Here is a 17494-nt window from a genome sequence, read left to right on the forward strand (position 1 = left end):
ACTCCCAGATGCTCTCTCCTATGAGGTAGGGTCTCCCTCAGCCCCCCTCATAGCTAGCTAACGAGGTACCAGTCAGTATGAATAACCTGACTGAGGTCCTGGTAGGAAGTGGAAACAAAACTACAGGGTCTACATGAACATAATGAAATTGATCCTGCCTGTCTGGTCCTTTCTGTACTGCTGAGCCATTGCCATACAGTCAGCAGTGGGGTTCTATAACCTGGCAGCACGCTGAGTTAACTTCATGTGGTATGAATACAATGAACTCCCTAGGCCTTTTTCTTACACTCTCGTGCGTTCACAGTCCCTTCCTCCCTTTCTTTTGCCTTCAAAATGAGAGAGCCCAAAACACTGTTCAGCACAGAGACTAGTACACTTAGACCACACAGAGTAGAATTGCCACTTTGACCCTATGAGACTGGTTACAGGCAGATTTTATTTTCAAGAAATTACCCTGAAGTTGCTGTTGAGGCCACTTCCAATGAACTAACGCATACACGGGTTAAATTATACTGTGCCTTCCCGTGTTTCCTCTTACCCTTAAAGTTCAAATGTGTAATGTAAATGAAAAGTTACCTAAAATCCTATACTTACTTTTCTTTTATTATTTATTTTTGCCAAGGCCTTGTCCTGTGTTTCCAGTGAATGAGTTGAGAGAATAAGATACTTAAAACAGGTTCATGAAAGACTACTTCCTAAAATAGGTGCAACAGAGGAATCCTTCCATGCTTACATTAAGCTAGTTGAGAAGGATTTCCTGAAGATCTTGCCATTCTTGAATTTATATTTTAACCATCCCAACCTCACAGTGAGGCTGCCAGGGAGGTCTTGGTGAAGAGAGCATCGGGTTGTGGGAGCTGTCTGCTATCTCATCTTTGTTGACCTCTTAAAGTTCTGAAGTTAGGAGGATGCGCAGGGAAAATTGCAGGAACCTTTGCATCATGACCATGTAAGGTCAACATTCACTTCCCATTCTTGTATATTTACTCAACAATATTCTGTCCAGGACCTGAAGAAGTGCTGGATCTCTATCCTGGACTGTATTTAAACTCCCATAATTCCCTGGGACGTGTGCAAGCCACTCTGTTTTATTTAGTAATATTGTCTCTTAGAAGCATTAGTCTGTATTAACTAGAAGACTCCATGGCACCCTCTCAACAAGGTAGGTAGACAGTGGCCTCAGGACCTGCAGGCATCCCGTGTCTTGTCATATGGTCTCAAGGGTTTCCAAGGCTTAAAACTAAGCGGGCGGGGGGGGATTTTCTGCCTGCTCTTTTCACGTCCCTGTATCACTCTCCTTCTCCTATGAAAGAAACCACCTGCTATTCTTTTTGGTTGACATAAAGCTGTTGATAAGATTTCTGTTGTGACCCTCATGTGCTAATAGCTCTCTGGTGTTGTTTTACTGTCTAAAGCCCCCTGGTGGACCATAGGCTGTACAAAAGGGTGAGTTTAGCTGCCTGCTAGCCAGTTTCTCCTTATCTTCCATTTTCAATATTTTGCTTTTTGCTTGCTTGCATGGGGCTGCAGCCTAGGTATGCCAGTAAGTTCCACATCCATTCTGAATGAAAAATAAAATAGAAACTAACCCTGACTACTAACACTGCTGTTTTATAGAACAGGAGGACAGTCACAGACAGTAGATGTGCAAATGCATGAGTTCAAGGGAGGGACCACCTGAGACCAGTATGGGCATGCGCAGACCAGGCAGGAGAGCCTTCCACAGAGGCACTTCTGTCTGCTTGAAGCTGAGTTACAGGAAAACATTAAGCAAGAAGTTTTGTGATTAAAATACTGTGCCACACCAAGTTTTCTCAACTTCTGTTTTGTCAAAATTTCTAAAGCGAAAAAGGCTCACTAGATAGTGCTAGGCTTTAAGAATAATTTCTGGTTTTGTCAATACTGTTTTTTGTTATCCTTTTCCTATAATTTCATTTTCTAAATCTCTCTTTCCTTGTGCTGTGAGACAAGTCAGGATACAAAGCTGCCCTTTCAGAACCTACCTAGGACATTCATCATGAAACAGGAGGCATGCTAGGTGTGTGGCATTTAAATAGTAATTTTTAATAATGAAAATATGGGGTTAAAGTACCTTAAGATTCATATTACAGCTGGGGAGAGCTATTCCAAAATAATTTGTATTTTAAAGACATTGTTTTGAATAGGTATTCAATAGACGCTGTCAGTGTTCCTGAGGTCTTAGAACACAAAACTGATTTGTAGGTCCATGCAAAAGGCAAGGATCTGCCAAATGCAGCTATAACCCATCATGAGTTACAGTAAAGATTTAGTGTCAGAAAACTTCCCTAAAAGCTATGAAAAGAATTCACCAGCACTGAACTTGAATTTAGATAAATTTGATAGCTTTTAAAAATATAGTGCCTCAAGCCTGGTGTGGTGGCACACACCTTTAATCCCAGCACTCGGGTGCAGGGTTGGGGACAGAGGCAGGTGGATCCCTCTGAGTTTAACCTCGTCTACATAGTGAGTTCCAGGTCAGCTGGAGCTACTGGGAGACCCTATCTCAACCCCCCCCCCATATACATACGTGTGTATGTGTGTGTGTGTGTGTGTGTGTGTGTGTGTGTGTATAGTGACTTAGGAGAAAACAAATTTAGTATCACATGGAGGTTACTTCTGGCAACCCCTTCAAACTGAAGGTGTGCCAACTTGATGGCACGACAATTGAGCTTTTATATGTTTTTCTTGAATAATGAGTTATATGTAGAAAAGTTTTGCCTATTTTAAAATTATGAATTGGGGGCTAGAGAGATGGCTTAGAGGTTAAGACCAGCAAAGTTTGGTTCCCAGCACTCAACATCAGGAGGCTCACAACCACCTGTTGCTCTAGCTCCAGGGGATCCAAAGCCTTCTCCTGGCTTCCCCCACGCACCTGCACATACATAGCATACACACAGATACACACATATACATTAAAGATAATAAATAAAATAAAACATGAATAGACAACAAATCAATTACAAAAATGAGTAGTTGTAGGAGAAACAACTTGAAAAAGAAGCGGTGACAGGTGTAACTTCAGCTAATTCCACCTTTGATGTTAGACAGTTGTTCACTGAAAATGTTTAGGTCTCACGTAGAGCTGGCTCAGAGATGTCTGTGCTTGGAAAACAAGAATCTTCATCTCACCCACTTCCCATAAAAATATTCTCTCCATTACAAAAGAAACATCTGCAAGAGACAGATGCATGCTCTAGGACTCAGTTTAACTCAGTTGTAGTACCTTGCATGCTAAATGCAGTTAATAGAGCCTGCTGCAAGGAACTAGCATTCTATTAGAAGTGGTTGCTCACGCTCTTTGAAGCTTGTTAGTTTCTGGTATGTTAATGATCATTGTCAAGAATACATTTTCTAAAGGTGTTTCTAGTGCCAATCAGAGCACCTACTTTAATTTCTCTAGTGCTTGCTGCATTCCCCCATGAACTCCCAAACTCTGACCATGCATGGGAAGTTGGAATTTCATAACATCCCATATGCCTCATGCAGTCAGCAGGGAGTTTGAGAGAGAGGAGCCGAGAGGGTTTTGGGTTCCTTCTGGGGTGGAACCGTTTACCCAGCGCTCTGAACTGAGGAGTGGCTTGTATATGGCTGTGTGTAGTTGCCATGAGACCTCCTCTCCCTCTGTCTTCCTCAGAGGACTTGCAGTGGCATGTCCCTCTCACAGCCCCCAAGTTGGAATTTTGCTTGGGAGCTGAGCATTCTCTGAATCCTGGAATTTGATGTCAAAGAAGATAACATGCTTATCTTGTTAATTTACAAAGTATTGCAAACCAGTTGGAGGCTTATACGTTGAAAACGTACAGAATTGCATTTTGTGATGCAGTTTGAAACACTGTTGTTGACTCAGAAGGACCTCCACAAAGGTAGGATTCTCCATCAGCTGACTGAGGACACCATAAGCTTGTCTCAGCCACACCGTGACCTGAAAGTACCACTGTCTGTGTTTTCTATCTTCCCTGTGGAAGGCAAGGGACCGGCTCCAAACACTCCTGCTGCTCCTTTGTGTTCTGCTTCCCTCGGGCGAACTCCTCAGCTATCCAGTAACTGAAAATGGAGTTGCCAAAGTCCTGAAAAGTAGTTGTCCATTTAGGGGAGAGCATTTATTATACACAGAGATGTTCAGAGAAATTCTTGTTTTCCTGTAGGTGATTAGTAGATGGTTTTAGGTTGAAGGTTCTGCTTTCCACATGGACTTTTAGTGTACCTAGTGGGGCGTTGCTCAGTTTTATATCAGAACCACCAAGGTGGTTCTTCAGTATGAAAAGGAAATTGCAAGTGACTGAGTCACATAACAGACTTATCTTCAAGAGACATATCTGTCTGAGAATGCATAAAACAGCAGTGCCTCTTCTGGAATTACGATGGCTTTGCACTAGTATCATAAAGGCACAAGTCTGTCATAGATGAGGGAGGCCACCCGCCCTGTTTCCTAGACAGGTTCCCTCTTTCCCTATACAAGTTAACACCCTCTGAAACCAAGGGTTCAGAACCACATGGTCATGGAGGGTCATTATTACCAGTCATGATATTTGAATAGCCTATTTCTTAGAAATTGTTGACCTGTTGCTTATGTTCAATAAAGGTGGGTGCACCTCCTGAAACAAAAGAATCAATTAGAAGAAGAAATAACACGTTCGATAACAAGTTTTCAAACCGCAGATTTTTCTCTGTATTTGGAAACTGGGTTTGCAAACCCTCCCCTCTGCGGGAAGCTGCCAGGCTTTCTGGTGAGTAGCGACCCAGTCACGCAGCCTTTCCCTCCATGCTCACCCTGTGAGGTGTCTGCCCAAGGTGGCTCTGAAAGTGATGCTTCAGCATTTGCTCTGCCATAAACTTATCCAAGAGACAGTGCTCTAACCCTGCCTGGAAAGACACTGTTTGGGAAAGGTAAACAGTGGCTGAGGGTCAACAAATGTGATGCCCACACATCTGTAGTGAAACCTAACATTAGGTCTAGTTTCCAAGTTGCCCCTGTATCCAAGGAGAAGTAAGAAAGAAATGCGGGATGTGTCATCAAGAATGTGTTGTGAATCTCCAAAGTAATTTTATCTCACTTGCCTCTTTTAGGAAATGAATATTTTTGGAACACAGTGGTGTGTGTTCAACTGCAGACAACATGCTCTGTGTCATTCTTACTGGGCCTCTCTGTCTTTTTTGTTTTGCAATCCAAATGAGATTTCTGGAAAATGGCAAGATCTCTCTTTTCCTAAATTCCCCACAAGCTGTTGCAGCTCTGAGAGCAACAGGTAACTCACTGGAAAGCAGCGTCAGGCTGCCCTGTGTATTTTTGACGTCCAGCACCGCGAGGCTCTGCCTGCTGAAATCCACTGAATCATGAAGCATTTCTCTGGCTGAGCGTTACCCGGTAGATGTAATGACGCGGCTTTGCCTACGCTTTTCCCATGGAGCCTCTTTCGTTTATTCATGGATTCTCATTGGTCGTCTGATGGCGTAAACCCTGTGGGCTTCGCAGGCTTTCAGGGCTGTTGCTTATACGTCACTTCAGTACATTACAACGCAGCTTTCTTTCCGCTTTTATTTTTGATTTTGTTGGGACTACCACACTGCCAGGGTGTCTCAGAATGGTGACTATTTGCAGCCTAGAGTGTTTGGGGGTAGGGGTGGGGGGAATCCTGGGATTGTCCAGCAACTTTAATAGTTGAATGGTCACAGGTCAGAGCCTTACTGTCCTGATTCCCATAGCTAGTCATATGAGGTGCACTTTCCAAATTACTGATAGGAAGGTCAGAAATGTGATCCTCAGCGCTGGAGAGATGGCTCAGCAGTTAACGCAAGCTTGCTGCTCCTGCAAAGGACTGAAGTTTGGTTCCCAGAACCCATATCAGGTGGCTCACAGCCACCTGTGACTCCAGTTCCAGGGACTCTGACCCCCTCTTCTAGCCTCCTGGGGGGCACATGCATTCACGTGCACATGAATACACATAATTTAAAAGAATATCAATCTTTTATAAAAAGAAAGAAATGTGGTCCTTGTAGCTCTCCTTGGAGGAAGCAATACCTGGTAGTTGTAAAAGCCTTAGTTTCTTTACTGTATTTTTTGTATGACCTCAAAAAAATTGCCTCTTTTATATAATGAGATTTATAAACAAGTACAGTTATAATTTTTAAAAGATAGCCCGAGTGTTTCTAGGTTTGATTCTTTCTTAGCCATATATAAGCCTCACATGTGTGATTCTTTATTTTTTGAGACAGGATCTCATTCTGTAGTCCCAGCTGGCCCAAAACTTGCTATGTAGACCAAGCTGGCCTCAAACTCACAGAGATCCACCTGCTTTTGTCTCCCGAGTACTGGGATTAAATATGTATACCGAGACACCCAGCCTGCATTTGTAATTCTTTAAGAGAAATAAAAGCTCTGGAGCCCTTAGCTGTTGTGTAATATAATCCAACAGCAGTTTACTAGGCACCTATATTCTAAGCTGTATGGATAGAGTAGCCTCAAGTATCAGATTTTCAAGTATGATTCCAATTTCAAAATTTCAGGTCTATTCTTATCCAGTACATTTGTTGAAAAGGATGTTTATAGCACAAGTATGGTCAATGAAAACAGTTCAGTCAATGTTTTGGTTTACGTCTGTAAAAAGTGGAACAATTCTACTGAATTTTTCAGTTCATGTCATGTGAACACATTTATAGGATGAAGTAGTACTAGGTATATATAGAAGCCTCTTCGGGCCAGTGAGATGGCTCAGTGGGTGAAGGCATTTGTGTGCAAACCTGAGGACCTGAGTTCAGTCCCAGAAGTCATGGTGGTGGGAGAGTAGTGACTCCTGAAAGTTGTCCCCTGGCCTCCATGTGTGCACATGCCTGCACTCACACAATAATAAATAAAATTTAGAGAGAAACCTTTTAAAGGATGGCAAACTGGCATAATTGTTCCTATAGAATAAGTTCATATTCCTTATAGCGAATTGTGAGGAACAAATTTGGCAAAGACGGACACTCGCCCAGAGCCATGGTTAAACTTTTCCTGTACGTCTTTCTTGTTGATAAAGGTGTATTCTAACTAATGTACACCTTTTAGTAACAGATAAGGCAAAACTAAATTTAGTTAGTTGAAATACTGATTTGAGAGGCTGGAGAGATGGCTCAGCAGTCAAGAACACTGGCTGTCCTTGCAGAAGACCCGGGTTCAAATCCCAGCACCCACATGGCAGCTAACAACCGCGGGCATTGCATGACACAGGTGCACTTACCTACATGCAAGCAATACATGCATATACATAAAATAAAAATAAATATTTTTTTAAAAAAGAAATACTGATTTGAAACACCTGTTTCTTAGACTTTGTTGGAAACCTAGTACTTTAGATGTTATTCCAAATCATTTAGTGATGTCATCATTCTTCTCCAGAGGCAATATAATTTTCACACATTATTTTATCCAACTGGTGTTTTCTTTAAACAAAAGACAGGCACCTAGCTGGTCCCTCATTATCTGTCCTTAAGCAACATAAAACTCCCTTTATACAGACTGCAGAAGTCTGTTTCATGAACGCGTCCGAGGGTAAGTTAGCATCAACATGGTGTGTCAGTCATAAAGTGGAGAATGTCTTTCTGGATTTGTAGGCACATTCTTTGTACCTATTTCAGGGTTCCAAAATGGTGTTATAAAATCAACAAGTACATTTTGTGTGAATGTGCTCTTGCCCTGTCACACTGTAACTAGTCAGGTGTGGTGGCACACACATTTAATCCGAAGGACTCAGCAGGCAGAGGCAGGCAGATCTCTGTGAGTTTGAGGCCCGCTTGGTCTACATAGCACATTCCAGGCCAGCTAGGGCTGCATAGTGAGACCCTTCCTTAAGAAATCAAAACAAAATCTTGCAATTAAATTCAATCTAGTATCTCATAAAGGATGATATCTTAGAATGGAGAAAATACAATCATTACCAATTTCATACTATGGTAATTTTAATTTCCTAAATTTATTTTTCCTATTAAAGTTTTTGTAAAAACCAATACAGTAAGAATTGTTTTAAAAACTAAGAGGCCGGGGCTGGAGAAATGGCTCTGTAGTTAAGAGCACTGACTGCTCTTGCAGAGGACCTGGGTTCGATTCCCAGCACCCACATGGCAGCTACAAACTGTCCTTAACTGCAGTTCCAGGGGAATCTGAAGCCCTCTTCTGACCTCCTCGGCATTGCACGACACAGGTGCACTCACATACACTCGTGCACATAAAGTAAAAATCATTAATAAAATATTTTAAAAACTAAGAGGCTGTAGAGAGGAGCAAAGTGACTTTGCATTCCAACAGACATGGATCAGATGGTCGCTCTGCCACTTAACAACACAACTTGAGGCAGATTGCTTAATCCCTGTGACTTTTAGATTCTATGCTTACAAACTAGCTAGTGGCCCACATTTTAATAACTACATAACCTGTTTTCAATAATCTTTAAAGGTATTGGGATACAATTAGTATTTCCTTTTTCCCCTTTCTCTAATTCATCCTTTAACAAACTTTTGGGGTTTTTTGTTTGTTTGTTTGTTTGTTTGTTTGTTTGTTTGGACCCTATAACATGTAATTCGTTTGATGTCATTTATAACGGCAGTAGAGTGTGGTCACCTAATGGAGAACTTGAGAACTATATTTAAGCCAGGTATGGTGGTGCAGGCCTTTAATCCTTCAGAGGCAGGTGGATCTCTGTGAGTTTAAAGATAGCCTGGTCTACATAGTGAGTTTCAGCCAGCCAGGGCTACATAGTGAAACCTAAAAGAAGGAAGAAAGGGGGGAGGGGGAGAAGGAGGGAGGGAGGGAGAGTTCTGAAAACTGGTTGGAATGTCCTTATTCTGACACATCATTAATTCCGTAGCAGAGTATTATGTGGTAACTAAACCTTCGCAAAAATTTACTTGACTTTTTCATTAGTTCTGAAAGAAAGTGGGGGACTAAAACTGAGGGGCAGATGTGACCATTTTAACTAGGGGAATGGTGTTCAGCCATGCTTACCCTGACAGCTGCTTGCAGGTTCTTTGGTGTGAAGTTGCTTAAAACATTTCAGGTTTACATCTCTTTTATTTCATCTTAGCAATGAACTTAATGTCTTGAAAGCATTTCTGTTCACACGTTCTAGAAAAATGACGACTGGGTATCTGTTTCTGCTGTCAGAGTCTGAGTTCACAATTCTTTAAACTCTGGACGTCTTTAGGGGCACCATCAGTGTTGCACCTTTGTGAATGAGTTCTGTGCTAGAGCAGAAATGAATCGTGGTATTTGACGCAGCATGCACATCTTGCAGGAATTGGGCAAGCGGGTCTGCGCGAGCACAGACCCTGCATGACGAAGTGAGGTTGGCATCCGTGCATGCCGTGCATTGTTCCTGCCAGAAGGGTGTTAGTCTAGATACTGCATGTTTAAAAATTGAACACAGACTTACAGCATGTTTCAATTTTTAAGAAGCCCCTTTTAAAGTATGCATGTCCAAAGTTAGAGGCTGATACACAATTCTATACTGCAGTGTGGCGCCACATTACCCTAAAACCTGATGCGCTATGATATCCTTAATTATACATTTAAGATTAACAGCTGGATCTAGTTGTGAACACACATTAATGCTGTGCATATTAAATGTAGCTTTCAGAAAGGAGTCTCAGTCTGGGGGACACCCTGCCACTGTCAGGTGTGAATAAGCTGCACTAAGCTGGGCTTGACAAACGTAATAAGTCAGACAGGCAAGTTTTCATGTGTGACAATTTAATGCCATTGATAAAATGATAAAAATTTTTCTCCTGAAAGTGAGTCTTCTCTTTCTGAAGAGATTATATCAACTTTGCACACTACTCAGAAATGATTCTGCCTGGAGGTGGTAAATAGACAAGTATTCTTAGATTGCTGTAAGAATAAAATACCCTTGGAGCTGGAGAGATGGCTCAGCAGTAGAGCACTGGCTGCTCTTGCAGAAGACCTGGGTTTGAATCCCAGCACTCAAATGGTGGCGAACAACTGTCCGTAACTCCAGTTCCAGGGGATCCGACACCCTCCTCTTCTGTCTTCTGTGGGCACTGCATGACATGGGTGCCCTTACACACATACAGGCATAACACTCATATACATAAAATAAAAACAAATAAAAGGGTTTTTTTTGCAAAAGAATAAAATGCCGTTCCACCCCTTCTCAACCTGTGTAATGCAGCAGTAGCTTCCTAGGTGTTTTGTTTTTTTATTTTGGTTTGGTTTGTTTGTTTTTTTCAGAGTGTTTTCTTCTTGCCTGAGTTTTATCAAATCTATTTAGAAAGTGCTCACATTCAGTTTAAATAAACTTTTAATTGACAGGTGTCTCTTGAGACACAGACCTTACACCGAGAGAAGAGGAAGGCCGATCTGACAGTGCTGCCCTTGCCCACTGCCAATGGGATGCATCCTTGTTATGTCGCTGAGGCAGAGGAGAGGTGCCCTAAGCAACTGCCGTTTCTGCTTGGCTAAATCGTCCTCTCGTGCCTTCGTTTGAGAAGCACATGATATTCTATGGGGTGTAGCACAGGCTGTCTGACCCAGCATGCACTGAATTGTGTTTGGCCATTCTGCTGTCAAGGCAGACACATAACTACTGCCAGTGGAGGGTGTCCTCATAGCACACGACCACTTCACAGCACCTCATTGAGTCAGGCGCCACTTTTTTTTTAAGGCAAAAATTTCCACTTAAAAATGTAGATTGGTCATTTATAAGTTGCTGGTGTGACCTTTCTGTGACTCAGTCTTCAGGTGCTTTCACTTAAATTGGTTTACTATGGTATTTCTGATAAGTAAAAGTCCCTTTGGGGTATTGCATCCTGCTGCTGCTCATCTGGGAGATCTGAGGAGCCCAGATGTCCTTCAGAGTGACAGTGTGGAATGGGGGCAAAGTCAGAATTAGGAACGTCCCAAGACAGCAGTACAGAAGAGAGAGGGTAGCATTGTGTAGACAGAGAGTTAGGTTCAAGATAGCCAGGGCCTGGAGAGATGGCTCAACGGATAAGAGCATTGGCTGCTCTTGCAGAGGACCAGGGTTCAATTCCCAGCACCCACATGTCAGCTGACAACCATCTGTAACTCTAGTTCCAGGAGGCCTGACGCCCTCTTCTTACCTCCAGGAGCATTGGATGACACGGGTGCACTTACATACATGCAGGCAGTACACTCATACACAGAAAATAAAAATAATAAAATATTTTTTAGGGACTGGAGAGATGGCTCAATGGTTAAGAGCACTGACTGCTCTTGCAGAGGACCCAGGTTCAATTCCCAGCACCCACATGGCAGCTACAAACCATCCTTAGCTCCAGTTCCAGGGGAATCCAAAGCCCTCTTCTGACCTCCACAGCATTTCACGACATAGGTGCACTCACATACATGCAGACAATACACTTATATACATAAAATAAAAATAATAAAATATTAAAAAAATATTTTTAAAAAGATTTTTAAGCCAGCAGTCTGGAGTCTATGAGCCAAGCAGTGATTCAGTCCCTAGGTCTACTGAGGGCTAAATTAATGTGTGTGTGTGTCAGTTCCCTAGATTATATCACCTGGGGTTTTAGGGCATTAAGAGTGGCCCATCCGTCAAAGAAAATTGGTTCACTGAATAGTAAACCTTTCCAAGATGAGTATGTAATTACTGCTGTTGATTTCAAACAGCAGACCCATTTTGCTCCGTTCTTGAAGCACCCAATGGAGAATAAATTTTTATAGATTTTTAAATAGATTTACGTAGGGTCTATCTTCCTCTGAATTTTCTCCGAGCAGTCTCCCAAGAGCTTCGTTTGTCATCAGTCCTCCAAAGGGGTTTGTTGGGGCTTTCCATTTCCGGGTAGGAGCCCTCATGTTTGTTCAGTCACAGTTTGATTCCATAGTTACCGCCTGGTGTTTTGTTTTGTTTCTCTTCCAGAGTGAAAGAATTGAAAAAGGCCAAGGAACTTGAAGACGTGCAGCAGCATCCCTTAGCAATGTGACATTGCTTTTCAGACTGTTTTCATTTCTGTTTTTAGCAGAGACATGCAACAACACGCACACACACGTACACACACGCACATGAACACGCACACACAATCCCTCTGCAGTTTTGGGGAGTCAACTGCAGGATTTTAACAGGAATGTTTCGGTCATTGCATTTGCACTTTCATGGACAACTTTTAATTTGATCAGCAAGACATCTTGGAGCTCAGTCTTCTGTTGGATCATAGGAAAACAAGACACCAGGAGGGACTGAAGGGGCTTCCTCGGCTTAGGAAGGAGCCGCGTCCCTTCTCAATAGGGCTGTATTCAAACATCGTGTGGAACTGGACAAATATTTATACCAAAAATATAGATAAGAAAAGGTGGGGCTACACCGTCAGCAACCGGGAGTGCTGTGCCTGCACCTCCGGTTATTTCCAAGAAGCTGAATCTGGGTTGATTCTCCGTGGAGGGCTTACATCATACCCGTCGTTATGGCGTCCGTGTCTTCTCATTTCCTTCACTTTTTTTTTTCCGTTTATTTGTTTGTTTTAATCTCTACAGCACACTTAATGCAACTTTTAAAATCTGCAGGTTTCAATGTCTTGTGGAAATTTGCAGAGGGGCAGGTGTGTGGTAAACGGGTAATGCACGAGAAACACTGACAAACAGCGCACAGAATTCGAACTTCCTTTCCTGCCCCCACCACCTCCTAAGAACCCGCGAGGAGCGCGATCATCTTGCTCTTTTCTCATGTTCAGCACTTTAAGTTTTGGCCTACTTTCACGTGCAATGAAAATTACTTAAGAATCGGTAAAGCATGAAGCCTTTTTTAGTAACCTTGGAAACAGTAGTCATTCCAAGGAGTCATAAACCTTGCCTGGACATTTACCACCTAAACGACCAGCGTGGTGCTGCATTCTGGCCAGTAAATCCCATGGTTTTTTTTTGGCTCTATCCCATCCAAACGAAGCGGTTTTTGTGTATATAATAAAAGGTAGAGATGAAAAAGAAAATATTTGAAAGGGATTATATTAAATTGCTAAATATTTTATTCACAAAGGTCAATAACATGGCAAGTTAAAATTATTTGTATAGTTTTGTCTGAATAAGCGGGGAAAATGTGGATGTATTGTTTGTATATATTGTATATATTAAAAACAAAGATATGTGCATGAAATCAAGAAAAAGATGAACAAGCAAAGCATTAGTGGCTATGGTCTGTAAAATGAAACAAAAAAAACTTTATTTCACTATAAGAGTACTTTATTTTAAATGTTCTTTAGAGGAACATTTTGCTAAAGCATGACTAACCTGCAAAAAAAAGAAAAAAGAAAAAAAAGCTACTGTATTTAGACTTAGGAAAAAAGGCAGAGTAGCATTACTTAAAAAAAAAAAAGGATATGTTTACATTTAATTTTGGCTACCAGGAGTTTAGTTTATTTTATTTAAAACAATTATTTTGCCAACGGTGCCAAGTAATGTGAATGCTTAAGAAAATTAAGTTACTTTTGCAAAACAGATAATCATAAGATGAATCCATATATAACTCAACACCATCCACTCACTCCAACAAAGAACACTTCGAATGATCAAAATCTGACAAGAGAAATAGTATGAAAGTAGAAAAAAAAGTCATGTTTACACATCTGCCGGAAATCAGAAAGTGTAAGAAAAATTGTGCACACACACGCACACACACTAAAAGTGAAAAAGGACAGACTGGTCTTGAAAGGATGCCGTGGTTTATTACCCTTTCTACATAATGAGGAGCCAAAGAAATCTGATGCTTTTAAAAATTAAACAGTTAATGTCCAACAGAGGGAATAGTTTGTCTTTGCTAATTCCAGTTTAAAATTCCCAGGTTAAGTGTGAGAATCTGTTGGTATGAGATTTAAAAAACAAACAAAAACATGGTTCTGGCTGACAACTGTGAGTTAAAACTCAAGGCTTGTTGTGAAGCCTAAAAATATTCACAAATAAGCTTTATTCAGAAGGAAGGTAAGAATAAAAAGATTGTTAAAAAAAACAAAAAAAAAAAACAAAACTGGGGTCAGTGCTCTTGGTGCCTTTTCTATAATTGTACTTGTTTTTAATTATTCCTTTCACTGCCAGCCTCGAGTCACTGTACAGTATATGTCTTTCTGCTTGTGATCAGCTTTCACAAGGGTGACAGCCCCAAGCCAGTAGCCACCTGTACATTTGTAAACTGCCCTGACCCGATTTTGTTTTTACATGTGTGGATTATGTTGCAGCTGTTGCAGTACCCTTCCCCTCCACCCTGAACACCCAATACCTATTGTTTTACACAATTTGACCTGTCTGAGGATACTTGAGTACTTTACAAAAAACACAATTGTATTCATAACAGGGAATAGAATATGAAAGCCAGCTCTTTCAGAATATCCTATATTAATACTGAATTTGGAAACATTTATTCCGTTTCTTATGGTACAAATCGTTTAACCAGAGTAATGACCTCAGTGGATTTGCTTCAACCCTCACATTTATTTTTTTAAATGTTTCACATGCCACATTATTAGCTGATAAGTTAGAAAATTCTGGAAGATAGAAACTTACATAGAATAAGGAGGGGAATAGAAGTAGGGTCAAAACCTATCAGTACAACTGTGAATTCCAGGTGACGTGAAAATGCACGTCCACTGAAAGCATTTCTGACCGCTTTTTCTTGATTGTGAATCTTAATTTTGAATATAAGATGATCAGTAAGCGCAGCTTTCTTGGATAATCTGAATTCCCAAGTGCCAGGAGTAGGGTTTCATTATAAAACTAATAGCTAATCTTATTCTGTCTCCTGAAGATTTAATTGCTATTCTTGTTAACCCATTCGAAATCAGCTGTACTGTGTGAACGAAATAAAGACAATAAGACGAACCCTTTCTGGCTGCACGGTCGCTTATGGCAGTTCCACACAGTAGTTGGCGCCCAATGGGGGGTCCCTGAGACTTGCATGTAAAACTAGTCTAGATGTCCTTTTTTTGTAAGTTTTATTTTTGTAATTGTGCATGTAAAGCATCATTGAGCCAATGGATCTGTTGAAGAACTCAGCTGCTGGAAACCATACGAAATGTTTTGAATTGCCCTTAAAATATGGAAAATGTTTTCTGAATGCTTTATATTCTTTCTGCTGTAAATTAAAAATGAAGAAAATTTACCCATATTATCTGTGAGTTTTGCTTTAACTGGAGCTGAAATCCAAGGTGTTGAGGTTGTGATAGTATGTTACAAGCGTGAAGTATTTCTGAACATCCACATTCAGGGTTTGGATACTGAATAGTATATTGGGTTTTCCGTGTCCACTAAAGAAGACAGTTGTTAGAGCCTCTTCTCAAAGCACTTGCTTTTCACCTGTTTTCCCTGGTCCCTCTCAATACATCAGTCATTTGTCTTAAGATTGCTTGAAAAATAAGGACATCATGTAAATTCATCTTTCCAGTTAAGAAATGGAAGTGTATGCGTGTTTGTTTTTGAGACAGTCTCAGGTAGCCCAAAAGGATGACCCTGAACTTCTGATCCTCTTACCTCCACCTTTTGAATGTTTGGATTACAGGTGTGTGCCACCAGGCCTGGCTTTACACGGTGCTGGGGCTCAAACCCAGGGCTTTGGGTTTGCTAGCAACTATTCTGCCAACTAAGCTATATTCCCAAGCCTCCTGGGAAGTTTTAAAAAGACTTTTTCCAGCCGACTTCACTTAGAGCCTCCCTTCTAAATCTGTCCTCGCTGTTGAATCCCCTTCCCTGTGGAGTCTCTTCTGTCTCTAGGACTACCTCTCCTCCCTCAAAACTACTGCCTGACAAATTTGACACTGAATCTCCCAGCTCAGAGTCCTCAATACTATCCAAAGCCCTCTGCCCAATTCCCATTGTTCTTTTTGTCGTCTGCCTATTCAGTTTTGTTTTAAGTCCAGTCCTGCACACTCCAATGGGTCTGTGTATACCATTTCCACTTTCCTGGAAAGTTCTACGTAACCCCAGTCCCCACTTCTGTGGCACTCTCTTGATTTTGGTACACTAAAATTTCCCTTTTAAAACTATTGAATTGGAAAAAAAAAAATCAGCTTAGTATTTTTCACTTACCTAAGAATTCCACCAACTGACCTTACTTGGTTTAGTTATTGTATGAAACTATCTGTTGGAATGCGTTGCAAAGAAACTTGTCCATTGGAACAGAAGTTGAGCACCTACTCTGCCAGGACAGAGGAATGCATTAATGAAGAAACTGGAGTTCTTGTTCTTTTTCTTTTATGAGTGTTTGCCTCGCATGTAACTGCACCATGTGTATGGGTTCAATGCCGGTGAAGGTCAGAAGAGGGTGTCAGATCCCCTGAAACTGGAGTTATAGACCCTTAGCCATCTCGTGGGTGCTGGGAACCAAACCCAGAACCTCTGCAAGAGTAGTCAGTGCTCTTTACCATTGAGCCACCTCTCCAGCAGTGGAAACGAATTCGTAATGCCAAAGCTCCCTTCAGGGGTTGCAATATGATCCGTGCAATGACAAATATTTGTCATTGCTAGTGAAAACATGAGCGTGAACTTAACCCGACCCAAGTCTGATAAAGACTGCAAATAGACTTCTATTGAATTTTAACAACTTTCTCAGAAAACATAGCTGTCGCCCCAGGACCCGTAGATGACCCTGGAACACTAAGGACCCAGAGACAAGGTCTACCGGCTCAACAAAAACGTAGAGCGCACCCGCCCTCACCCCAAGCTGCCTTTCCACAGCCTAAAGAGCCACGGGGCGGCGACGGTACTGCAGGGAGCTCTCGGGGTTCACTTGCACTGCAGAATGCCTCCCTGCAATAAGGTGCCACACCTTTAGGCAATGGGCTCAGCCCCGCCCCTGCTCACTTCCGGTGCACCCTGTGCTGGGGACAGGAGGGCCCGCCCCCTCTCAGTCCAGGCCTATGGCGGGAGAACCGCGCTCTGGCCCCGCCTACTTCCGGCGCGCCCTGGACTACTAAGAGCGCCCCGCCCACTGTCAGCCCTGGTCCTATTACCAAGGAGCCGCGCTCTGACCCCGCCTACCAAAGGTAAGCCCCGCCCACTCAGACCAGGCTCTATTACCCGGAGAGCCGCGTTCTGGCCCCGCCTACTTAAAATCACGCCCTCCGCGGCCAGGAGCGCCACGCCCACTCCCAGTTCAGGCCCGATTATGGAGGAGCCGCGCTCTGACCCCGCCTACTTGGGCCCGCCCACTCCCGACCGCGCCCTGCTGGTGACGTCAGCGCCACGCCTGTCCTCCCCGCCCGTCGGTCGGGCCCTGGGTGTTCGCTGCGCAGTTCCACTGACCGTCGCCGGCCGCCACTGCCGCCAAAATGTGAGTGACACACCTCGCCCCGGGGCAGGGCGGGCACCGGAAGCGGCGGCGGGCGACGGGGACCCTCTCCGGGCCGGGAGATCGCTGCCCAGCGCTCGGAGGCCGGCAGAGGCCGCGCGGGGCTCCAGGCCCCGGGGTGGGCGGTGGCCCGGGGTTCAGTGCTCGGGCGGGGCGGGGCGGCCCTCGACGTCCCC

At 42.8% G+C, this 17494-nt stretch overlaps 2 protein-coding genes across 11 annotated transcripts in view; both read left to right on the forward strand.

Moving 5' to 3' along the window:
• Nucleotides 1-15140, forward strand: part of Camta1 (calmodulin binding transcription activator 1) — a 912046-nt gene extending 896906 nt beyond the window's left edge. For 4 of the 10 annotated variants that reach the window (XM_017795412.2, XM_029558273.1, XM_029558274.1 and 1 more), the window contains 2 exons: nt 1416-1446; nt 11913-15140. In XM_017795412.2, the coding sequence (XP_017650901.1) occupies nt 1416-1446; nt 11913-11945 (64 nt within the window). In that variant the 3' untranslated portion in view covers nt 11946-15140. The remainder of the gene's footprint in view (nt 1-1415; nt 1447-11912) is intronic. The other 6 variants (XM_029558278.1, XM_029558280.1, XM_029558277.1 and 3 more) reach the window with 2 other exon arrangements.
• Nucleotides 15141-17165: 2025 nt separating this feature from the next.
• Nucleotides 17166-17494, forward strand: part of Vamp3 (vesicle associated membrane protein 3) — an 11570-nt gene continuing 11241 nt past the window's right edge. Inside the window, exon 1 of the mRNA XM_008822438.2 lies at nt 17166-17300. Coding sequence (XP_008820660.1) covers nt 17299-17300 — 2 coding nt within the window. The 5' untranslated portion in view covers nt 17166-17298. The remainder of the gene's footprint in view (nt 17301-17494) is intronic.

Source organism: Nannospalax galili, unplaced genomic scaffold (genome assembly GCF_000622305.1).
Source record: "Nannospalax galili isolate Female #2095 unplaced genomic scaffold, S.galili_v1.0 scaffold1488, whole genome shotgun sequence".
NCBI classification, from domain to species: Eukaryota; Metazoa; Chordata; class Mammalia; order Rodentia; family Spalacidae; genus Nannospalax; species Nannospalax galili.